The sequence below is a fragment of the Filicampus tigris genome, chromosome 1 (genome assembly GCF_054856515.1).
Source record: "Filicampus tigris isolate MCC_2025a chromosome 1, RoL_Ftig_1.0, whole genome shotgun sequence".
In the NCBI taxonomy this organism is placed as follows: domain Eukaryota; kingdom Metazoa; phylum Chordata; class Actinopteri; order Syngnathiformes; family Syngnathidae; genus Filicampus; species Filicampus tigris.
The window spans coordinates 26,226,561-26,252,501 of NC_141217.1; the positions used below are offsets into that span (position 1 = coordinate 26,226,561).

Consider the following 25,941-nt stretch of genomic DNA (forward strand, 5'->3'; position numbering starts at 1 on the left):
TGCTCAGATAGGTCACAAGTGAAGCTCTGTTCAAATGTGCTGATGCTCCAGATGGGAACGTAATTCTCCCAAAATCTGGTGACAAACCCACTTGGGCTCCAAGCTGTATAAAGCCACATCAACGCCCATCTGAAAGCGACCAGAATGTAAAGGCTAAAGGGAATTTAGATGGAGGATGCATCAGTTACCATTCGGGCTTTGTCATATGAGCTGGAATAGTGGACAGCGTGAAATACACAACAATGGGGAGGTCAAAGGTTGTCTCAGACGCAATGCCATCCAAGCTGAACAAACAAACATGCACACACTTGATTAACCTTTTCTGCATTATACATGTTTTCCTTTATATCCCTCATCATTTCTGTTCTCCTCCACTGTATCATAGAATGTTTACTGTATTATTGCTACCTGTCTATTATATAACAGTAACCATTTGAATGGCGCTGCAGCCGAGCTATTTAAAGCACATCAATTCATTTTCCCCCTTCTGTAAGATACTCCAAGAGGAGGGAGTCGAGTCTAACATGTCCCTGCTGTATGATTAGACCACACATTTGGATTGGTAAATACCGGAAGTTTGTCTTTTGAAAGACGTGTGATTTGTGTATTGTTGTAGTATTGAATTATTATTTCCTTACAGCCCGTTACGATAATAAATTGTATTTAGTAATACTAAAATGCCTTTGAAGACAGCCGTTAGTTGTATCACTGCTGTCAAAAAGGCCACAGCTATGAGGCTTTATAGAGCTGAATACTATTATTTTGCCAAGCTATACCGGATGTGTTGTTGCGTTTTGCTTTTACACTTGATCAAACTCCGCTTTCGCTGTATTGCACCTCCACCGCATGCAAATTAAGAAGCAGAGCCAAGGCGTCGCAGAGTTGTTAACGCTTTACAACGCACAGCACCGTCAGAGCAGAACGTTATGGAACACACCTTTGCTTAATAGGCTCGTGTGGAAAAAAATCACCAAACAAAGCAGCCGTTTAATTCCAAGACACCGTACTTTTTGTCTTCTATTTTTAATTTTTGATTATTATTATTCCGTGAGGCTGGGAACTTAAAGCCATTCATTCTGGGGAAGGTGTGACGCTCATCGTCCGGGTATCGTCGTTTTTCCAAGCGTGTGACAGCGTGTCAGTGACCTGGGCAAGTGGAGACCTGACTCGAAGAAGTTCACCCTCACCGCTGACAGACTCGCTTCCGCGCACTGATGGACTCTGCGCGCTGTCATTTGGAATAGCTTCTTTCCCATCACTTTTTGTTGGTAAGAACTAGTGTCATTTAATTTTGTCTCCACTACATCTTCAATTTTATTACACCGTAGTTGTGAGCTAGATGAACTTTTGGAAAGCTAATTTACCGTGTAGCTACTATTATGGGATGCACATGCGCTGCATCCGATTCATAATCGATAATCATTTAAAACTGACCATTTTAGATCACGAAGAGACACTATTCATTCACAATTTCCATCTGTATTTTTGGAAAAAAGAAAACCTCGAATTTGGCTGCTAACCCTGAGCCCACCTGGATGTTTGCCCCTTGACACAATCAACGGCACAGTTCAGACTCATGCTGTGCCCTTTCACTACTTTAGTCCCACAGTACCACAATTCATTTCTCGCTTTCCCCAGGTCACTGTGTGTTATAGGCGTGTTAGGCATACAGAAGGCTATTTGCGTTAACCTGAGGCTTCTTATAGGTACACTCTACTCCGTTCGAAGTCAACGACGTGTTTTGATAAACAGGGTTACATTTTAAACTACTGTACCCCAAAATAAACGAGTCCAAACGTCATTTTGACACAGATTTCATAATTTATCTCTCTCTTTTATTTATTTATTTATTTTTAAGAACGTATGTCTGGGTGCAACACTTTCCTGAACATTGCTATGATTTGTTGGTTATTTCATTATGCAGAGCATTAATCTCACCATTCCCTCTTATTTTATTTCAGCATCAGTTAATTGGCACATCATGGTTACTGGTTACTGCCTCACACTTCTGAAATACTGGGTTTGAATCTCGGCTCCTGTGCGGAGTTTGCAAGTTTTCCCTGTGCTTGGTGGGTTTTTGCTGAGTACTTCCTCCAAACTTTCCAAAAACATGCATGGTAGGTTAATTGAAGAGCCTGAATTGGTAGGTGTGAGACTGAGTGTAAATGGATGTGGGTCTATATGTGGCCTGTGACTGGCTGGCGATCTCTGGTCCACATTCGTTGGGGGCAGAATCCATCTGACCCCCGAACCTAATGGATTAGTGGTATCGAAAAATGGATGGCTGAATGGTAAGCTGGCGTGGTAGTAAATAGGTTTACAGCATCTGAAACACAAATCTGGCAGTCCCATGTGCCTTTTGTCAGCGGTCAGCTGGAATAGGCTCAAACTCCCTACAGTCCTTACCCAGACAAGTGGTTATAGAAAATGCATTGATGCATGGATTATAGTGCTGGGCATTGTAAAGACTCTCACAATTAGGGATGGGCATAGTAAGATTCACTACTACTTTACTAATACTACTATGCGTAATGATACGGCTTATCGATGTGGTACTTGTACGGTATTTGCATCGGTACATTTTTTTTTTTTTTTTTTTAGAAGAACACTAAAACAAATTATTAACACTGCTTTTTAAATAAATTGACTTGTCTTGCAAGTACAACAAGATCAATTTAAAATAAATGTATAAAAACAATCATTAACAGAAAAAAATGAATAAATCGCTCTTGGAAGGTTAAACATTATACAAACAATTATTTAACGTTAAAGAAAACTGCTGTAGAGCAACAAGGTACAAACAGTTGGACTAGACAAGGCACTTTTGTGAGATTAGATTCTATATGTTTAAGATTGCGTGTTTCCCCCTGACTTTTTTAATGATTGATCGGACCATTTGTGGCAACATGCATTGTCACCATCAACCTTTGAGAAACATAAGCACATTTGACCATTTCAATCTCTCGCCATGATTGTCAATCACTAGGAGCACTGACGTTGTGGTCAGCGGTTCGGTGTGGTAAATGTATGAAATTCGTGTGTGAGCTACTTATTTCTATGCTGTCACCGGATGGCAAAGAGTAATAGAGTTGGCAAAAGAAAAGATGATGTCATCCCTCCGTCCCGTTCAGGCATGATCACTCAATATTTCTTTAGTCTCAAAGAAGTGAGAATTGATAGTTTGGTAGGGTTCAGTCGCTGTGGAAGTCCAACCGTCAGATGTAAGATGTAAGACTCCCTGCCAACTTCAACAACTCCCAAATGGCTGTCTTCAGTGCTTTGTACACTGTACCATTTTGTTGTTGGTACAATCCGGCTTCCGTCCATACCACGTGAATGACATGCAAAGTGCCGTCCACTGGCAAGCAGGTGAATTAATTCTGAGGAATTGCTGAACAATATTATTACCCACCCCTAATGGCTCGTAAATTAAACATCTCATGCTCACACGTATTAAAACAACTCCAAGGTGTCCTCGTAACATGTCAATGACAGCCTTTCATCACAATCCCGCAAAGATCAAGAGTTACTGTGAACTTTTCACCCTCTTTTATGAGCCTCGCTGAAAATAGTCTTTTTTAAAGGGGCATTCCTGTCCCATGCTGAATAGCCACTGCTCACCCTTACTGCAAGGTGAATCGTTTTAAATTGAGTCAGAGCAAGTTGCTTCCTGAAGTGGCAGCCCCAAGTTTGATGAAAAAAACGAGTCCTCATACAGACAGTCGAAGATCATCAAACAACGTTGCTAACCTCACCTCTAACCCCCATTCTGAAGTTCATCAAAGTGTGGGTTATTAAAAGCCAACACTGATAATGCTGGTAGCTAACGCTAATGTGTCAAACCAAGAGCGCTGCTTAGCTTTCCGCTTTAAAATGACGTGTTTCCATCTGGAAAGAAGTAAAACAAATGGCGGACCTTTGATAAAAGTCATGAGTGTGGGAGTGTGTGGAGTTGTGGACAGTATTATGTAAATTAGCTTACTTGTGATGGCACAGTTACAGCAAATAAATTAAAAAAAAAAAAGGTTTTCTGACTAGATAAAAACAATATTGTGTAAATTGATGTGAATTAATTCCAAAGACTCCACTTTCTGTATACAAGGAACTAAAAACTCAGCTCTTCATAAATTGAATTTAATAAAATTCAGACATGTGTTAATCTAAAATGTTTTGGTTCTGCCATGCTAGTTATTTATACGTTTTCTATAGTGCTTTTTACTGTTACGGGTGAGATGGAGCTTGCGCCATCCGCCTTTGTGCGAAAGACAAGCCAATTGCAGGCTGAGTATTCACACCCACATTTACACATGCACAATGGACAATTTAGAGTTTCAATAAACCTAACATGCATGTTTTGGAAAAGTGGAAGGAAGCCAGAGTATGTGAGCTCGGGGAGAACATGAAAACTCCTTATTTTAGGTTTTGAAGGTTTCATAGTGCAAACGCCATGAACAATTAACCACAGAAGGCAGACATCCCCTAAAGTTTACATTGTGTCATCAAATGGCATCAACAGTGGATGGCATAGAGAGAAACACGCATGTGTATGAGAAATGTGCTGTGTGGCAAAAGCAAAAATGGATATTCCCCGGTTGTCGGAAGTATCATTAAATCAGAATCGAGTTGGAGTGAATCTCTCTTGCTCTTGCACGTTCGAGGGCATAGTAGTGGTGTTGACCCCTGTAGGGTAAACCACATCACTTCCATTACGCCGGATGAAAAAGGGACCCTCACTCCCTCAGTAATTGGCTCCCGGGATCACTGCACGGCGCTATTGCATGCGACGATCAGAGTGTGCACGTGTGCATAAAAAAAGGCACAAAAATGCACTCACATTTCTGCACAGTCAAGCAATAGAGCGGAGGAGGGGTTTGTGTGTGTGACTGAAATGAAACCGCGCCTGGCTCCATGCAACAAGTAACACTGTCTTTGACTCGCTTCTCGTTTGTGCCTGCGAGCAAAAGCAGTTGGACTTGATGTAATAGTGGCCACACGCGACCGTTGCCTTTTGACCTCCAAGGGACTCAGTCGAAGGATGACTGCTCTTAAGGCAGGTCATGTTTTGCAGCGACACATGCAGACATTGTAGAGAGAGTTGAATAGCTCAGATTAAAAAAAAACAAAAAAACGACAAATCAAGAAACTGCTTGCAGAGGATTCAGTGCTTTTGGGGCCAAAATGGATGGCTGCATTTACAAAACAACCATTTCATTAATATTCAATGTATTTTCCCTGCAGTTGAAGAAACAGGTTAGTTCTAAGCAACTGTGTTTGCAGTGTGTCGTGAGGTTGACGGGTATCTTGCTGCGCAATGTAAATAGATGCGGTTGTGAAAGGTGTATACAGTGGATTGATGAGTTTTCTGTAGAGAATTATGCATTATTTAAGCAAGGTAACATTTGTTGACACTACGTCCTGTGTGGTAATGTTCACACATTTGAGAAGTGCTCCTGACTACTAATGCTTGCAGCCTTGCATTTTTGTTCAGGTTTTAAGCATAGCAAGGCTATCCAAAAACAACTTTGTTCTTTTGACATGCCCCAACATGGGCTGAAGAGCTTTTTAAATGTCATTCTTACTGAATTGTTCTTGAACGCTGTCCTTTCTGTAGACAGTGCAGGCCAGCTGATTCTCAACAATTAGTTAATTCCTTGGGGGGTGAAAACACTTGTAAATGGCCCTCCTCCTAACCTGCATCAAAGCTGCTGCTGCTGCTTTAGTTACCACAATGACTCAGACTGATTCCACTGACATCATCACTAGCGACAAATGTCTGCACTTTTGGGCATGATTATTAACTTACCGCATTCTTGTACTGTTTGTTTTTAGCTGGACAGATTCACACCCCTAAATGTGTGTGTTTCCAATAAACCTGCAGTATTTGTTTTACTTGGTGTGTTGTCTAACTCCTGACTTGGCTTCATGAAGCATGCATGAATTATGGAAATTGTTTGTAAATAAACTGCATTTGGTGAGGAAGGAATTCAATCATCTATACGAGCCAACTAAAACGGACATCTTGTCACAAAAGGCAAGCATGTTTGGGGTCTGTATATTCTTCGGACCCAACCACATTGGCCCAAGAAAATAGTATTTTAATATGCAGCTTTGATGTGGAGGGCCCCAAAGTGTTATTTTTTCTCTGTGCCTAAAATTCCTGGCAGCACCAGCCCCCTAGTCCTTTGTGGTCTTTTATTGAAATATTTTGCTGCAAGCTTGTTTTTATTGCTCCTGAAAAAACATGTGATACACATGGTTGTTATTGGAAACCAACAATAACTGTTTCCACACATTACCAATTATTAATTAAAATAATACAAATCATAATTATTCATCCTAGCACTACACTTTCTTTCGGGAAGACCCTTTTCTGTTCCATCATCACTGCGACCTTGTGATCATTGTAAGTCAATCAAGCCTGATGAAGTTAGTGTGGAAGAACTTCAGAATAAGGTTCAACCTAAAAAAAAAAGAGTAGAAGCTGAATTAGATAATTTACATATTTGTATTGTCAATCCCAGTTCCTGTACTTCAATACTTATATACTTATATACTTTCAAATATATATTGCTGTGTGAAAGTGTTGCTTCGTTTGAGAGGTTTGTGGATGAGACAGCAGCAACACCTATTTACGGAGGATATCATAAGACTATCACTGCCAGTACCCTGTGGCCTTTCTCACTGACTGTGGCTGCCGTGTTGAATCGAGCCATTCAAGTAGTGAAGAACAGATGAAGCCTAGAGGAATTGGAGGACAGTCATGTAGAATACTGCACCGAGAGGTGGAACTTCACGCTATTTTTGAAATATCATTATGCTTTTCATGCATGTTTGCCCTGAGAAACTAAAGTCTACCAAAAGGCAATTGTAAATGCGGACAGCAATTTCCCAGAATGACATCATTCCCATATTCAAGTGTTAAAAATTCGGCACCACTTTTCAGCTCAGGTTTGATCCTATTTCCAAGACCATTCTATTTGGGAACTTTAGCAAATAATGTGTACTGTCAAGCTCTATAAGTCACCATGAATGCAGGTACAGTAGCTTGTTAATGAGGGTGAAGCTCATGAATAAAAAGCAAAGAAATGACTGTGCAGATTTTGGAGGTGAACTGAAAACCAAGCAAATTCCAGAATCATGACTATACTTTGCTCTCAAAATGTTTTATTTTTTAATGGACATTTTGATTTGGAATCCAAAGATTAGGGCTCACAAACCATTTCAAATCGAGAAGTGGAAATGGGCTTCAGAGTAGGTCTGCACAATATTGGAAAAACGTGATATGCAATATGGGTGTTGAATATTGCGATATCGATATTGTCAACATGTACCATTTTTATTATCTAATGAATAAAATAATGTGATCAATATATTCTCGAATATTTTTATATTCAGATACTACTACTGAAAATTCTAAGCGGGCATTCGTGTATATATATATATATATATATATATATATATATATATATATGTATATATATATATATGTATATATATATATATATATATGTATATATATATATATATATATATATATATATATATATATATATATATATGTATATATATATATATATATATATATATATATATATATATATATATATATATATATATATATATATATCCACACACATGCACACAGGGGTGCACATATTTACAAATACATACAATTTTTTTTCGTGGGGTACTCACATGAGTACCGGGAGATTGTCGTTGGTACTCACTAGTAGTACAACGGATCAAGTCACGGTTCGGATCGGTCACAGAATTTGAGTCACGTATCGGATCGTTTTTTGGGGGAAAAAAAAAAGATAAATAGAACTTTGTCTTCATTTATTTTATATAATGCTTTTGCCCATAAAAAAAATAAATCAACTTAAGAACACAACTTAACGCATTACAAGGCAGGATACACTCTTATTTTGTAAGTGGTACAGTGCATAAATTCCAAGGTATTCTGCCAGACATTTTGAGCTCAATGTTTGCTTTGAATTATTTATTGAGCAAAAGTATTTTTATAGAATAGATGAAGACAAAGTTTGATTTTATTTTTTTCATAATGAAAAAGACCTTGAAGTGCAATTTAAGGCATCTTCCTTTCAACATGGGCAGCGCTTAACAAAGTAATCTCGGTCAACAATATTGAAAACGTTTTTTTAAAAAAAGTACTGTAAGCCAAGGAACAGCTATATATATATATTTGGTTTTTTTAAGTCATTTCATGTTAGCAAAGTCATATACTGTTCTCCTATCAGATGCCGATGTGCATTGAAGATTGCATCTGATTGGTCATGATACGCATATTGCATGAGCCATTACCGTGATGAAAATATTTGTTCAGTATATTGTGCAGTGCTACGTCGCAGTATGCTGCATTTCATTGAATGCCATTAATAATCCCTGTGATGACATTTGAAAAGATATTCTCACAAGTCTGCATTGTCTGAATTCAGATTGATAGCTGATTCCCTGCAATGTGTAACACTGAGGATAAAAATAACACTGTAACACGTGAGGCATTTTGTGCACAAGGCGTACAAAATAAACGGAAAACAAGGGTTTTATGCCGTCAGTAACGATCACGTGCTTTGCTTTGCCCTGTTGTCAATGTAACGATGAGCATTTGTGTGTTGCTGAGGTTTGCTCATGTCAGAATTGCCCTAAATGTGGTGTTTTGTTGTGTTTTTTAGAGCAGGTTCAACAATAGACTGTGTTAGCAAGGGATGCTCTCATTGGGCTTTGGCGGATCCACAGTTTGAATTGTCTGAACAGCAAAGTAATGCATATTTGAATGGTGAATGTGGAGCAAGAAGACAAGTACTGGAAGATGTATCTCACGCTCCTCTGACGTGGTGTCCCATACAATTTTGATCTTGGGAATACAAACACTGACAACGTTTGTTTAAAATGCACAGAGCTGGGCAGTCCGTCCCTGGGCCGGACCGGTCAGAACCTCCGGCCCGGCCGGATGCCGCATTGATTCACATGACCGACGCAGTGTCCTGTTGTGGACAGGTCTGCGACATATACCACGCACACATCAGGAATTGTTGCTGCTCCGATCGGTCCATTATGTCATATGTTGCGATGACATACAGTTTCCCACACGGAGAGGAGGAGAGCATGCAACACGCAGCTCATTGCTGCTGCGAAGCAAACTAGTTTGGCAATAAAATTAAATGCATAGTCTAGTCATCTCGGTCCCTTTATGGTTGTAGCAGGCACGATATCCATTGTTGTCGCTGTCTTGTTTCAAAACAACTTGTCTCCACGAGTATAGTCAAACTGCACGCAGCACTCAAGTATGACGCTGGCACATCAAGGTGGAGTTCATGCACTTCTTCTGGCGTCTTCCCTACTTCTGGAAATACACCGTAGTAAACCTGCTGTGTATAGTGGTTTGCTGTTATGCTTTTATTTTGAAGGCCGTGAAGAAGGGGAAGTGTGTAAAATAAATAAGTAACTTGTTGATTGTGACTTCTGACCATCTGTTGGACCCAAATAATTATACAATTCGACAAAACCAACCCCGGGGCTCCCAATGGAAGTAAGCACACGCAGTTGGGTAAGTAGTAAAGTACTATGGCGCAATTTGAAGCGTGTCGTGTTTGAAGCGTGTCCATAGCGGGTTTGAATCGCAAATTAGCCAACTAATCATCCTTAAAAAGCCTCTGCCGTTAGCATCTCTCCCGCGGCGGCGTCAATCACGGACTCTTTTTTTGGGGGGGGGCTGAACAGGGCGGGGGGTGATCATTTTTATGAATAAGGGCGGGGGGTCGCGGCCGTAAGGGTACCCAGGTTAAGGGTGGAGAGTTGCGGCCGGACCGGCAAAAAAGGGTCATGTGCCCAGCTCTGAAAATGCAGATAGAAAACACGTGAGGCTAATGTCTCACATATATTTGGCTTTTGTATTTGGCTTCTGCTGTGATATTATTCACCAGATAACATTGGGTCATAGTCTGGGTTTCATTTCGTGTTAAGGTGAACTTCTTGGGTATGAGGAGTCAGGACCACACATACAAATACTGATATTAGTATTAAAAGGAAATTGCCATACTGATTCAGTGTTAGACTGTTATGTTTATGTGCGCATGTGCACCAACTGCTTATCCTCTTAGATTTTATATGACACTATATTTGGAATACCTAGCCAAAGAATCCGCCCTCCACATAATGTATGTAGCTTTTTGGTTAAAAAGATGAATTCTGTTTCAATACTTAGCACAAATGGAACCACAATAGAGGGTGGTTCAACAGAGATTCAAATAAGATGCTGTTGCGGGGAAGTGGACAATTTTTAAAATGTCCATTTGTACCATCAGCATGTGATACTGCTGCGAGCGTAAACAAATGGGTCAAAAACAGTGGAAAAATTTATTTGAAAAAATTGCTTATTGTGTTGACTTGACAACATGTCACAGATGGGTTACATTAGTTCTGCTCTTTGAGTCTTTCATCAGCTATTCTGGCATGCATTCAGTACTTAATTTTATTACTTTGGGTCATCTTAGCCATCCCATGTTCCACAAAAAAAACAGGAACAAAAAACAAGGCAAGCTAAAGCCGCAAAGTGGACCAGAGTCTAAATTAATATTGCAGTTCTACAATTAAGTATTCAAATTTGTGTCACTAAGAAGTAAAGAGTTACAGTACTCCAAATCTAAAAGCATGCAGAGGATGATGCTATGTACAAGCTCTTCTTTGACATTTGTCAATATTACAGGCAGTCAATTATTCAGTACTTTTTCAGTGCCGATGGAAGATTTTAAAATTTTCTATAATTTTTTTCTCATCCATGAGTCGTCCCTAAACCATGGTGGAGGAGTTTGCATGTCCCAATGATCCTTGGAGCTAAGTTGTCTAGGGCTTTATGCCCCTGGCAGGGTCACCCATGGCAAACAGGTCCTAGGTGAGGTACCAGACCAAGCACGGCTCAAATGACCCCTATGATGATTGACAAAAATGGACCCAGTTCTCCCTTGCCCGGATCACTACAGCCCCCCTCTGGAACCAGGCCTGGAGGCGGGGCTCGTTGGCGAGCGCCTGGTGGGGCTGCACCCATGGGCCCAGCCGTGCTCAGCCCGCAAAGGCAACATGCCTCCCCCTTGCCATGGGCTCCCCATCTGTGGTAGGGGCAAAAGGGATTAGGTGCCCTTTGAGCTGGGTGGTAGCAAAAGGGAGGGACCTTGGCGGTCCGATCCCGGCTACAGAAACTAGCTCTTGGGACATGGAATGTCACCTCTCTGGTAGGGAAGGAGCCCGAGCTGGAGCTGTGAGGCTGAGAAGTTCCGACTAGATATAGTCAGGCTCACCTCCACACACAGCTTGGGCTCTGGTACCAGTCCGCTCTCGAGAGTGGACAGACATCGATAGACAGAGTGGACACTCTTCCACTCTGGAGTTGCCCAAGGTGAGAGGTGCTGAGGTGTGGGCATACTTATTGCCCCCCGACTTGGCGACTGTACATTGGGGGTCACCCCAGTGGACGAGAGGGTAGCCTCCTGACTACGGATGGGTCCTGACTAGGGGTGTAACGGTACACTAAATCACATTTCGGTTCGGTTCGGTTTTTTGGAAACTTCGGTTCGGTATATTTTCGGTACAAAAAAACGTTTTTTTTTTTGTTTATTTTGAAAAGATGACAAGTAAATGATATATTTTTTAGAAAAAATAAATAAAAGCGAACCATTCGGGTGATATTCTAAGAAATTACACCAGAATAAAAATACACTAACAATAAAGATCTCTTAATTTAGTAAATTATTAAGACACTGAAATCTTTAAACACTCAGCAGCAAAAGCCTATGACACATCTAAGTATTCAAGTTAAAGCCAAGTTGTCATTACAGTACATATGTACACTTTTTGTGATAAAAAAAAAATACATACAATAACAGTTACAATTATTGCTAAATTAAAACTCTTTTTATAATGAAATTTGAAATGAAAGTCTTTATGGAATTGTATACACTTTTTAGGCATTGATATCTTTAAATGTTCAACAGCATAACGAATTGGGTTATCTGTGTTGTGGTCAGATTTGGGTGTTGCTGAGTTGTGATGTTTCCGAGGTTCATGAATGCATCGTACGGCAAGCGAGTTGAGCAGCGGAGAAAGAAGAGCGAGTAGTTGTACTTGGATTAATAAAAACGTGATAATTAAACTATGTTCGACGGCGTGTTCCTGGAAGACACTACAATATTATAAATCTCGCTATTTAAGTTTGACGTCACAGAACTTTCGGACTTATCCACGCACCTTTCCCCATCGGCGATGGGGAACAGGAAAGTCAGAATGTTCCCTAACAGGAGACCGCAGTGTACGCAGGGAGCTCTGGCTCTCACTGTTGTGCCGCCACTCTCGTCTCCCGCATGCAACAGTCAGCGTCCGTGCGTAAGATTGCTCTATTAACTGGGTCCAATAACAAGTGGACCAAACCGAACATGCCATACCGAAACGTATTAATACACCCGAGTGTACCATTACACCCCTAGTCCTGACTGTTTTTTGTGCCTATCCACCAAACAGCAGTGCAAAGTACCCATCCTTTCTGCAGACCTTGGAGGGTGTGCTAGAGAGCGCCCCCCCTGGGGACTCCATCGTTCTGCTGGAGGACTTCAATGCTCACGTGGGTAATGGTGAGACCTGGAAGGGAGCGATTGGGAGGAACGGCCCTCTCGATCTGAACCCGAGTGGTGTTCTGTTACTGGACTTTTTTGCTTTTTGCTCGTCACGGATTATCCATAACGAACACCATGTTGAAACATAAGTGTCCATATGTGCACTTGCCACCAGGACACCCTAGGCCACAGTTCGATGATCGACTTTGTAATTGTCTGATCTGATTTGCGCCCACATGTTTTGGACACTCTGGTAAGAGAAGGGTGGAGCTGTCAACTGATCATTACCTGGTGGTGTGTTGTCTCTAATGGTGAGGAAGATGCCGGTCCAACCTGGCAAACCCAAACGTATTTTGAGGGTTTGCCGGGAACATCTGGCAGAAGTGGGAGTTTCAACTCCCACCTCTAGCAGAACTTTCTCCCGGGGGAGGCAGGGGACATTGAGTGGACCATGTTTCGTACCTCCATTGTTTAGCCGATCGGAGCTGCGGCCGTAAGGTGGTCGGTGCCTGTTGTGGCGGTAATACAGGAACCTGCTGGTGGACACTGGTGGTAATGTGTACTGACAAGCTGAAGAAACAGTCCTATCGGGCCTTTTTGGCCTGTGGGACTCCTGAGACAGCTGACAGATACCGGCTGGCCAAGCGGAATGCAGCTTTGATGGTCACTGAGGCAAAAACTCAGGCGTGGGAGGGAGTTCGGCGAGGCCACAGAAAATGACTTCCGGACTGCTTCGAGGAAATTCTGGGTTACCATTCGGCGACTTAGGAGAGGAAAGCAGTACAGCGGTTGCTGCTCGGGCCCTAATAAACATGAGCAGTGCACAAATGGAAAACAACTGGGATTTTAAACAGACTTGCCGCTATTAATATCATGGAATGACGACAATATCGTGGCAAATTTAATATCGCAATATCACGATATTGCAGATATTGTGACATCCCTCTTATATAGACATTTAGTGGTAACTAGGGGTTGTGAATAAGGTGTACTTTCATTCAATATGATATTGAAGGAATAATGTTGCGACTATATATAATGATCAATCAATCGTGATGGTTTTGAGAGAGACAGCATTTTACTAAAAATTTACGGTTTATCACCTTCCACCTACAGGCGGGTTACCCTTCGGCCATCCGTTCATCCATCATTTTCTCCAGCCGGAAAAAATAGTACCCACTATTATGCGGTTATTTTGTGTATCGACTTCATTCTGCCCAAATAATTTTACAAAGCCTCCGTTTATTCATCATTCTGTCCAGCCGGAAAACAATAGTACCCGCCTATGGGCCGGTCCGCCAATGATTTTAAACGGGCTTACGTTAGCGTTTCCGACTACAAATTGTGACCAACTACCACTAAATTTTGATCTGTACATCCTTCTAATTCCCTCCCCCCCCCCTCCAAAAAAAAAACCCACATCATAGTCGAATAGATATTGCACTATTATGCGGTAATTTTGTGCATCTACATCATTCTGCCCAAAGAGCTTTACAAAGCCTCACATGCACTTATTTTATTTTCAAACTTAATCTTCTTCTTGGCACGCATGTTGTGTGTCTGTTCTTTAATTTAATTGAACAAATAAAAAAATTATAATAATAACTTGGGGAAAACTTCTGTACCTATATTGATACAGAATAGGTATCAATCAGCAAATGAGGGGCAGCGAAGTAAAGTATTCATTATTACAAAGAAAAATCCGCTTCTGATCGGCTATTTTTAGGGCGCATATAATAGTTGAGTATGTGTGATTTGGCAGATATGCTCTCTGTTTGGCTGGATTTAATATGGATGCGCCATTGAATTTTTCGTTGATGGGGGAGTGCGGTTGGGAGATTTTTCTGGTACATGCGTATGGTGCTGCCCATTGAAGGTTTTCCTATGGCAGGTTGGCATTGGATGAAGCATGCTTTGGATTCCCACTTTCGAGCCGCTGTCGCAGTCTGCCAAATTCCCAGTGATCCCAAACACACACACAGACACACTTTGCACGCACCCGTGGTGAAATATCATGTACAGGTTCCATCCTTCTAGATAAACTGTAACCGACAAGGTTATTTATTCAGTTGTCTGCTTTTGTTAAGATAAGTCATGTTTTATTTCCGGCCATGGTGTTTCATTCATGTTTATCTGAAAATATCCTCTGTGATAACAGTGCCTCACACTTTTGCAGAGCCCCAGTGTCTGTGTTGTGTCTGGAAAGTGACCTTGGACCTACAGTACATCAGTTGTGGCAAGGATGTTTACACTGTGAGACACGTAAAGGTGACAGTGAGAGTCAGAACAACGAAAGAGAAAGTGGAGCTCTTCATATAGCGTCCTAAATGCTGGCAAGGTTGGAAGAACAGTGAACCCCGGCTATGTCGCAATTCACCCTTCGCGACCTCACTCTATTGTACATTTTAAGTGATCATATGTTATGGGTTATTGCAGTATATAGGCAAGTTCAAATTTAGGCAACATGTCAAGAAGCACTGAGTTCTCTTGGAGGTGATCTAGCATGTAATTAAGAGGAAGAGGCAGAGAAGATGCTCAACTAATAGTACTTGTTCTGACATAGCAAAAATAATTGCTGCCTGTCAGTACTGTTTCAATGTTGTTGCGCCATCTCTTATACTCGTTATTCAATCGTTGAAATTACCATAACAGCAATACAAATGTTAGCCCGTTTTGTCTTATATGTTGGAATGAAGCAAGGAGACTTTGGTTTAACAAAATGGCATTGATGAATTTATGTAACTTGGACTCGAGTCTAATCAAGTCGCTGAGTTTATGACTTGCGACTTCCTTGGCAAAAACTTCTGAAAGACTCTACTTGACTTTTACTTATCATTCTGTGTCCATTTGAAAATTCACATTTTTAATATAGTGAGACTTTTGTTTTTTAAACAAAAGGTTTCTTTTTTTGTCGCGCATGCCATACAGCTGGTAAACCCACCCACCAGTAGGCCAGACTCTGTAACGAGAGTTGAGGCTGCCTAGTTGAGCAAGTGCCACAGTGGAAGGTCCAAAGGTGAATACATCTGGATTCAAGGATTAGCTTTTTGAGGAAATCAGGAAAAAGGCAACAGCAACATAGAAGGTTTCCAACTCGAGGGTAAGAGATTCTATTACTTTTACTTTCATCTGTCAGATACCGGTAAAATAGCTGTGTGAACTGTGAAGCTAAGGCTAGGGGCACATTCGGAATTACGCTCCAAGCACGCACAGGTTCACTACTACTGTTCGGAAACACAGAGCGTTGCTCTGTTACACTACGGGGAGGCTGTAATCTTGAAACTATAACCGTTAAAAAAACAATCGCTATTCAAGCATGAGCATGTATACATAGAGTCTACTTAGGGTTATTTTCTGGTTGTGAGCGTGTCCGCCATATTTGATGAGGCAGAGCAGGCCCCCAGTTTAAAATAGTTCATGTCAACTTGACGGAATTTCATAAAACGACAACCAACAAAGATAATTCACACATACTAAAAGATTTGGGAAACAGATTGGCAGCATAAACAATGTGTGTAGTTTTTAAATCTGATGATTACACATTTACTCCCACAAACAGAATATGGTATGGGGAACCCACAAATTTGCTCTCAAAGTAACCTGAAATTCCAGATTTTAGCCCCGAATCTCCCCTTCCGACAATCGTAGGTCGGGGCCGACTCTCGTAATCCCAAAGGTAATTTTATCAGATAATCCTGCTGTGTGTGGTGTACTCAGCCTGACTTCGGCCGCTCGAAAGGACGTCCGACCTCAAATCGGGGATATTCACCATTTGGATTTTTTTGCCCGACTCGCACTGTGTGTGCTGTACCCCGATGACAAACCAGCACGTGAGCGCAGTGACAGGGCGGCGAAGAATCGTTGTGGGAATCCAAAATGAAAACGGTCAACAGAGCCCAACGCCTTTTCATCCGCCATTTTTTTTCACTCCTAAATCTCGTTTAATCTCGAGTTGACGTGAGAATATCTGTGAATGAATGTGGTTCGTGTGTGATGTGTTGATCTTGTCGTGTGGCTGCACACCACATACCATACGTTCACAACTGTAATACGCGGGATTTTTTTATAATCACGTGCGTAGTCTCACAGAGATCGATCACACACCAATCAAATTACGTGATCGGAATTAATATTGTTCCGATACCGATACTGGTATCGGGAAGTTTCCCAATACCGCATTAAAGCGCTGGTATCGGATCGGGAGGGACTATTAGTGTTATTGGTCATCGGTCTACTTATGTCTAGTTTGGTGAAAAAGGTCGCTATAAGGCTATACATCGACACATTGGAGGCAGTTGCTTGGAGGAACTTTGATGCTATCAAGAGCCAGCAATTACTTTTGGGGGCATGACGGCTGGATCTTTGGCTCGTAGCAAGTATGTTGCTTTTGTTTGACACAGTACATCGATCACCAGTTTAATGGTGTAAAACGTCTTTCATGAAATGGTTTGTGTCCAGATAAACTTGTCTTTATGACCCGTCGAAGCTTTTCGAGCTCGCCCTAGCTTTCTAACTGCTAACAAAGAGACGAGTTTGTTTACAATACATCGCTCAGCAAAATGTTCTCTAATGTTCCATCAACGTAAATGAAATTTGTGTACCTACATAATTAACAGATTAATGTTGAACAGCAGTGTGAACTAAATATTGAATGAAAAGTAAAAAGAAAACAATAACTGATATAAAGTCATCAGATCATAACCTTGTATGTTGTGATGGTGTTAAGTGGTCACGTTGAAGATTTGACAGCCATTTTGTGCGTCTGCTTTCAAACAACTTAGTTTTTGCCTCCGGTTAATTTGAATCACTGCCGGTATCACAAAATAAAATCTCTAGTTGACCAATTAGAGCAACCATAAACAGCACAGGTGTTAACCATTTTTAGAAACACATAATGGACTTCTATTATCTCACTTACTCGACCGCCTGCCCCTCTGGCAGCATACAAATGTGACGTCACGCATTGAGAGGTTGGTTAGGATCACTGAATATATTTTAGAAGTACAAATGCTGCACCTAGCTTTATTATAAATGTAAATTCATGTGAATACAGTCTGCATCCCATGTGTCACTCTCACAAGCACAAAGAGCTACGAAAATAGGCTGTTTATTCAACATATGTATATTGTGTGTATAGTTTACTACAGATACTTCACAAGTGATGATTTAAATATGAATATTTTTACATCCAAGTGAGTGTGCAATTATTTAGAATTACAAAAAAAAATCGCGCTTATTTTGGATTTTTTTGAAACGGCGAGGTATCGGTACAGTATCACAGCCAGGAAGCGGAATCGGGGCCAAAAAGTGGTATCGGAACAACACTAATTGAATATTTGATCAAAGCCTTTTATTGCCAATCAAAACATCCGATCACCTGCAGCTCATGCTTGGCTGCCGCGAGACGAAATGGCAAAAAAAGTTGATTTGTTTAATACGCGAGGACGTCCCTCTGTCCAAAAGCATCACTCGCACCACCCTGCATGCGAACCGGGCTCGCTATCGCGTGCGCTAAATTGACTCCAGTTGAAACGCGCTGCCAGAAAGGCTCCCTAAGGCAGCCGCGCCTCCGCTGCGAGCAAAGGGAAGGGACGCAACACAAGACTATGAAGCATGAGCTGCGGGCGATCGGATGCTTTGATTGGCAATAATAGTCTTTGATTGAGTATTCCGACCACCGCAGTTGGTGTGAACATAGCATTGTCTGCTGTGTGTGTGGAGTTTGCGTCTTGTAATACTGTATATGCCATGAAAAGGTACCTTGCGCGGGGAGCATGGCCAAAAGTTTAAAAACAACCAACTTAATCCGACATTTGAAGAACAAGCAATTGGGGGACTATGGTGAGTTTACGAGGCTCACTGCATTGAACAAAGTCAAGGCGGACACAGCGCAGTATAAGTGGCATTATTGCCACAGGGAGACGCATTGTAGGTCACTTGTGGGCAACAGACCCACTATATAATTTTACAATTCCCCAAAAGACTAACAGTGACTTTTTTCTCGTTGACAAATACACAAGATAGTTTGTCTATGCACAAGACAATAAAGTTCATGAGTCATTTCAATTTAGGAACTCATTGAATAGTTTATTCAACTGAAGCCTGCATGTGACTATTTTTTCTACTTTGATTATATTCTGAACCATGCAATGTTTAGGTGGCATGTTATTTATTTGACTTTTTGCATAATTAAGTCTTTTGAGACTGCTGATTATTTTGATCTGTTGAAAACTGTTTTACTAAAAGCTGGTAAATTTAAGTTTTTCAGTTATCGTTGTGACTGAGTTATTGTTGTAGTAAGGTTATTGAGTCCACCTGTGCTTGTCATCCCAATTCCCTGGTACTAGCCAATCAGCTCCCTCCTACCCTCTGTGTCTTGTCCAGGTGTTCCTCATTGTCTCGTCAACTTGTCCGTATTTAGATCTCCGCTTTCTTTCAGTCCTTGTCGGCTCGTTGTGATTTGTCGATTGTCAGTTGTCAGGTCAGTGTCAAGTCCCACTCCTTTTTCCAAGCGTTTGTTTAATATCTTCCATCCTTGTTGTTTTTTGGACTTAAGCGTTTTTGTTATCCCAGTGCCTTGTTTGCCTTTTGTTTTTCCTTTAATCAAATACTTGATATTGCGCTTCATCTTTGCCTTCTGTGTTTGGGTCCTCCTCCACATTAATCACGACACAAAGTTCTTCAAAACAAGGACCACAAGTAACAACGATAAAGCAACCAGTGGTGGGCATCGTCAGTCTGCCAATGAGCTGCTGTCAGTATTTCAGGCCGGCCCAGTTGATCCATGTCGTCGGAAACAGCCAAATGGCGTTGAGAATGGACTGACCGGTACTGCGTCACACCAGGTGACGCACACATGACCAAATAAAGAAATGAAAGTGTTGTATACGTTTTGGTCCCACAGACCAGAATGACATTGTCTCATATTGTTTTTAATTAAAAAATCACCATGCTGTGTGTGTCGGTTGTTTTTATTTAATTATTTTTTCTTTATTTGGCTGTGTCTACCTGTGCGGCGCCTGAGTGTGACATGTAAATTACGTTTGTATGATTGGCTGTCGCAGACAAGGGATGAACTGGGCCCATGTGGGTTGGCCTGAAATCTTGACGGAAATTCACTGATGGACTAATGATGTCACCTCTGAAAACAACCATATTTTGGCTGATGATGAATCATGAGATAAAATGTAAGATGGATGGGATCTTAAGTTGTTTTTTTTTGGTTGAGGCTGAATCACCGTTTTCTAGTGATGGCAAAATGAAGTCCCATAAAGCAGTCAAGCCCTGCAGGAAAATACTTCACACACGTAGGGGCTTCAAGATTATTCATTTCCTCGACTACGCTATCTTGTGGACAGAAAAATGTATAACATGCTTGGTGCTTGCAATAAAACGGTGGAGTGTAAATCATGCTCCGAAAACAAAACATATTATTCGAAGAGTGTTTTAACATGAATTGTTCTGTGTTACTTTGTTTATGTTTATTCTTATGCAACAAGTGAAAATGTGAAATAAGGAGGTAAAACAAAGTGTTTTATTTAAAAAACAATATTTTTTTTTCCCAAAGTTTTTGGACTCAGGCGGTTTCTTTTTTTTACTGAGAATTTCACCTGCTTTTAAAGAAAACTCTTTCACATGGTACTGATGAAGCACGGATGCATAGATATGAGATCGCAAGTTTGCATAGATTTGGAAGCATTTCACTGCCACTTTTATTTCGAACTACTGTACACTCAAACCTAGTGAATCATTTCCTGAATCAGTCTCGTGATACACCCGCTTTGCGGGGCTTCAAACGTCACCACGTACGTCATCAACACGCGAATCGACCCGCCGTTCAAGAACCACTCATCTACATTACTCGGCACACACTTCAGGGATTCGACCCGAGAAGCACATCACTACCATTTTTCACCTCATTCGGAGAGGTCAAACTTCCTCAGATTTTAAAGGGTTAAAATGTCTCAGATGTCCCTACCTGCTATTGGAGTTTATTTTCCAATGGCCTTTTAGCAGTTCTTGAATGTATGGGGTCAATATATTTTTCGTAAGTTACTGGTTGCTATGGACCTTTGAAAGATGTATGCACCAAAACTTTAAGCATGTTTTTTTTTCCCTCAAAAATTTCAACCCAGCAACATTAAGATTGCTGTAACTTCCAAGGTGTATGAGCTACTCCCATGAATTAATATAGTGTACAATTAGCATATATACATATCCATGTGGGACATTTAGCCAGAGCCGGTCATATCTTTCAGTATTTATCTTCTCAGAAACAGTTTTTGATACATTAGTAAATACTCAAGAAATGGTTAGTTAAAAAAAAAAATATATATATATATATAGCATGCAAATAAATGCATGTATTTCACATTCTTAAGTTGTTGTTTAATTTTTAGAGATGAAATGCACTTTTTTGTGTGTTCATTTATTTGTTTGTTATAAATGTACGTTTTAGGGTTATGATCAATGATTATTATTATCATTATTATGTTATTTTTTATTTTATTTTTTTTAAATCACTTCAATATACTGTATGTTGTGACTGAGTGATGTAAGTGATCTTGATTTAGGACTTGTTTGAACCAGGTAACAACCCAACTTGGTTGAAATTTTCTGGCAACGCCGCTTGACTTGTTTGATTTTTTTTTTCCCACAGTAACATGGGACTTGCTTGTCCCGTACATTTTTTGTTGTATTTGACATAACAATATTATGTTTTAAAGTTACACACACACACATCATCCCAGTCTCGTAATTTCAAATAGTAAGGAAGTAGGGACGAACAATACTGTATGTATGAATGGGATGGTAGGTTTCGAGCTCATAAGTATATACACTTGCATAGCCTTGTGCCATGAAGCATTCCAAATACTGAGTTTTGTAAAGAATGCATTCTCATCATTGTTATATAGATTAATTATTCAAGATATCGCACAGACAGTACATGAGAAGGATTCATCCTTTGATCTGTTGTCACTTTAATCAGATTAATGGATACATTTTGTTAATGTTGCACCAATGCACATACCATCACTTGTGTTGGTATCCATTCAGCACAGTTGCGAGACAACTGGTTGAGAAGTTCTTCTAAATGTGTTCTTGAGCTAGATATGAGATGACATTTGATGTGAGTAGCTCTATGTGAGTCATATAGATGCATGGCATAGGCTGGGCCAAATACTGAGTCAAAGGAGAGACATGTTTTCAAATGCACCATTATCTCACTGTGAGTCATAAGAAAAGATGCTGTCTTCATTGTCTCTCAGCCTTGAACTATACAGTATATTTATCAGCCTTGAACTATACAGTATATTTATCTGTAAGTTGTTGTTCAAGTGTATTATTTGGGTTCACATTAAGTGCTAAGCATTCTTTTAGTACATATTTTGCTATTCACACACTACAGTACAATGAAACCTTTCAACTGATTGCGACTTTAGACTTTAAAACATGAAACTATTTGCGTTTAATGTTTTCTCTTCTCTTCTCCCCATCCCCTTTTTGTTTTTACAGGTATCACAGACCATCATGTTGCCCTCCGTCATTTTTGTCAGCTTGTTTTTAAGGGCGGTCCAATCTCAAGATTCCCATCTCTTGAAGCCGTCAACCTTCATTAGCGAGTCTTGTGACTCGTTGTGCTCTTGCGAGGCAAAGGACGGCATCTTCTATATTAACTGCGAGCAGAGAAACATCAGTACAGTCTCCCAATTAAAAGTTCTATCCAATGTGCCCTTCCATTTGAACCTTTACAAAAATGACTTGGTTGAGCTTCGGGCAGAAGAAATGGAAGTGCTCAAGAATGCCCTTTCTCTACACGTCGGCGGTAATAGCATACAAGAGTTGGAGCCGGGAGTCTTTAGTGCCCTTGGTTCGCTGAAAAAACTCCACATCAACAGAAATTTCCTTGTCACACTCAAAGAGGACACTTTTCAAGGCCTGGTGAATTTGGAGTTTCTCCAAGCGGACACAAATTTCATTCGGGTCATCGAACCAGGGGCCTTCAACAAACTGATCCGCCTCAAGGTCCTAATCCTCAATGATAATTCCATTGAGTTTTTACCAAACAACATTTTTCGTTTCGTGCCTCTCACCCATCTGGACCTACGAGGCAATAAACTCCAGACGCTGCCTTATGTTGGCTTTTTAGAACACATCGGACGGATTATGGAACTACTCTTGGAGGACAATGACTGGGTGTGTGACTGTGAGATTTTACATTTAAAAATCTGGATGGAGAATATGAGGGGACAGTCTGCTATTGGGGAGGTGGTTTGCAACGCACCACGCAACTTCAAGGGGACGATCTTAGCTAAAGTCAAGCGAGAGGTTCTATGCCCATCCCACGCAGATATCAATTTAGAAGAGCCCTCTAAGTCACTGGATATGGTTGTGACACCGTCGTCCAAAGGAGCCCAGATTCCCAAGTTGACTGATGCCAAAGACGACGCCAAGCAACCAACGCCATCTCACATTCCGGGTAGTCCTTGTGTAGAGCATTGTTCGTGTCACAATTATCCGGTGGCTGGGTTTTTGATGCATTGTCAAGACAGAGGAATTCAAAAGGTGTCAGATATCGGAGTACCTCCTCAAAGCCCGACTAAATTGGTCATGACAGGAAATATGATTCAGAAACTCTACAGGTATGATTTTGTTACACATGATGGCTTGGAATTGCTCAATTTGGCAAACAATAGAATTGATTATATTGACAATGAGACTTTCCTTAGCTTAAGCAGTTTGAAGAAACTGCATTTGAATGGCAATCGGATAGAAAAACTGCACTCCACCATGTTTGTGGGTCTCCACAATCTCGAATACTTGTATCTGGAATATAACCTTATCAAGGACATAGCTCCAGGCACATTTAATCCCCTGCCAAACCTTAATCTGTTGTCATTAAACAACAACCTGCTCAGCTCGCTTCCTGCACAGATATTTCGCAATGCACCCCTCACAAAATTGAATCTGAGGAAAAATCTGTTTATGCACCTGCCAGTGAGCAACGTGCTTGATCAACTCGACTCATTAGAGCAGATTTATTTAGAGGACAACCCTTGGGACTGCAGCTGTGACTTGTTTAGCCTGAAACAGTGGGTAGAAAAACTGAGAAAAGACACTGTCGTGGGCTCCATTTTGTGCCACACCCCAAAGAAAGTGATGCAGGCTGATCTAAGAAGCCTTCGTCACGAAGTACTTTGCACCGGTTTGGGCACCCACTCTTTGGTTCCAGATGGAGAGGAAAGCGTGACTGCCACGCTGGGCCCCGATGGCACTGGCAGAGGCTTGCTCAACTCTCTCACAGACACCATCCCACTCTCTGTGCTCATCCTCAGCCTTCTTGTTTTAGTCCTCATGATGATATTTTGCTCAGCCGGGCTGGTTGTGTTTGTGGTGCACAGGCGGCGTCGCAGAGCGAAAAGAAAGGTAGCAGGAGATCATCCAAGAGATAACAGCAGCAGCAGCCCCATTCACTTACATTACAGCATGTATGGGCAGAAAACAACACACCACACACTGACACAAAGACCCGGATCGGCCACACTATATGAGGAGAGATCGCACAGTCCTATTGTGCAGATATGTCGCAACCCCACCTACTGCTCTCAGCACAAAGATCACGATACCGATCTGGATTATGGCCTAGACCAATCCAGCTCCAAGAATCATGTCTGCCGGAGTATCATGGAGAAAGAGAACACCTCCCCACTTACAGGAAACCCGAGCTCCAAGTTCAAACCCATGGCAGGGGAATGCCCGGCTGAGTTTGTTACGCTTGGAGACCCCAACTCCTTGTACAGGAATATCCTGGAGCGGGAGAAAGAGTTGCAGCAGCTCGGAATAACGGAGTACCTTCGGAAAAACATGGCCCATCTTCCGCCTGCTGTAGAAAGGCAAGTCCCAGGGCACCAGGAGGAGTTAAAGTTAATGGAGACAATTATGTACTCCCGGCCACGCAAGGTCATGCTCGAGCAAACTAAGAATGAGTACTTTGAGCTCAAGGCCAATTTACATACTGAGCCAGACTACTTGGAGATTGTAGAGCATCAACCGGCGTATAACTGAGCTCCATCACAAATCCAAACCCTGTGTGACGTTTTGAAGCAAGTGCCTTGCCCTCTTTGCCCTCCTCTACTTTCCACAGTGTGAAATACAGTATCTGTAACGGGCACGTCACTTTATGTCAAACTGTAGCACAGAATGTAACTGCGCAGATATTTTATCTATTGACAGCCATGTGATGTAGCCAGTGGAGGGTGTACTTTTTTCGCCAAATGTACCGTAAACAGACACTTTTTTATTTTTACCCACTCAGTACGCCCGGCTTCCAGATGAATTGATCAGTGAGGACACCGCCCTCACCCATCCCCGCCCATTCGGTCAGGATAAAGCAGATGTTAGAAAACAGTGAATTTGAATCACCACTTGACCTAGAATTGCTGTTTAATCACTCTATCCTCACTCCGGGTCTGACCTGATTACACCCTCTGTCAACATAAGCCAGCTGGATCGCTCGAACCGGAATGCTCATTGTGCTGTGGGCCAGGGGGGTGTATGATGGGTGGAGAGGTTTTCGGGTCAGCAATATACCAAGTGTACATTCGAAACACTGAAGCCTGACTATAGTGATTTTTCTTGTCAGCTCTCCTGTCCTATACACTGAACACGTATCACAGAATATTTACCGGTATTTATTTTTATACAAATGTGTGATAGGTCACATAGAGGAGGCTTTCTTTGTCTAAATGAACTAAGAGGGCAGTTAGGAGTGCGGTCTGTTATACAGTACTGTACTATTGTCTTGTAAAATGCATTGCACTAATCGGATGCCACAAGAAGGTGCATGACAATCAACTGAGTCCTGCTGAATTGTTTTTCTTCCTGCGCCAAATACACAAACAGCCCCAATTTGTCTGATTTGAACATACGTTGCAAACTGGACTGGTTTGGAATGTCGCATAAGAAGGCGTTTCCCTTTTGTGACTCTAAGTAAGACTGTGAACGACTGATTATCAACTTGGACATTTTTCAGGATTCCATATAAGCACATATGCTGTAGCTTCTTCTTTTAATTTTAACCTAACTTGATTGAATTATTTATTCTGTACATCTTGTAAATAATCATGTTGCATTCTATATTTTGGTTTTGTGTGCCTTCAGTGCTGTACAGACCATAAAACGAAGTTGTAACAAATGAACAGAGAAAATAAAGAATACAACATCAATATGGACATGTTCATGTGAGTTGAAGCATAGAGGATGGACATCTCAGCCTGCTTTCACGATCCCCCTCCCTCCTCCCCTCCAATCAGCTTTC

General features: G+C 41.3%; 1 protein-coding gene across 3 annotated transcripts; it reads left to right on the forward strand.

Annotated features, from left to right (window-relative positions):
• Positions 1–843: 843 nt before the first annotated feature.
• Positions 844–25,849, forward strand: slitrk6 (SLIT and NTRK-like family, member 6). Of its 3 annotated transcripts, none has more exons than XM_086029117.1 (2): positions 844–1,268; positions 22,140–25,849. In XM_086029117.1, exon 2 carries the CDS (start codon positions 22,155–22,157, stop codon positions 24,687–24,689), a length of 2,535 nt encoding a protein of 844 aa, XP_085885243.1. In that variant the 5' UTR covers positions 844–1,268; positions 22,140–22,154; the 3' UTR covers positions 24,690–25,849. The 3 variants fall into 3 exon arrangements, 2 of the variants coding, with proteins under 2 accessions (XP_085885243.1, XP_085885251.1); XR_015086603.1 differs by lacking the exons at positions 844–1,268; positions 22,140–25,849 and adding exons at positions 19,065–19,104; positions 19,301–19,489; XM_086029125.1 differs by lacking the exon at positions 844–1,268 and adding an exon at positions 19,087–19,104.
• Positions 25,850–25,941: the final 92 nt, after the last annotated feature.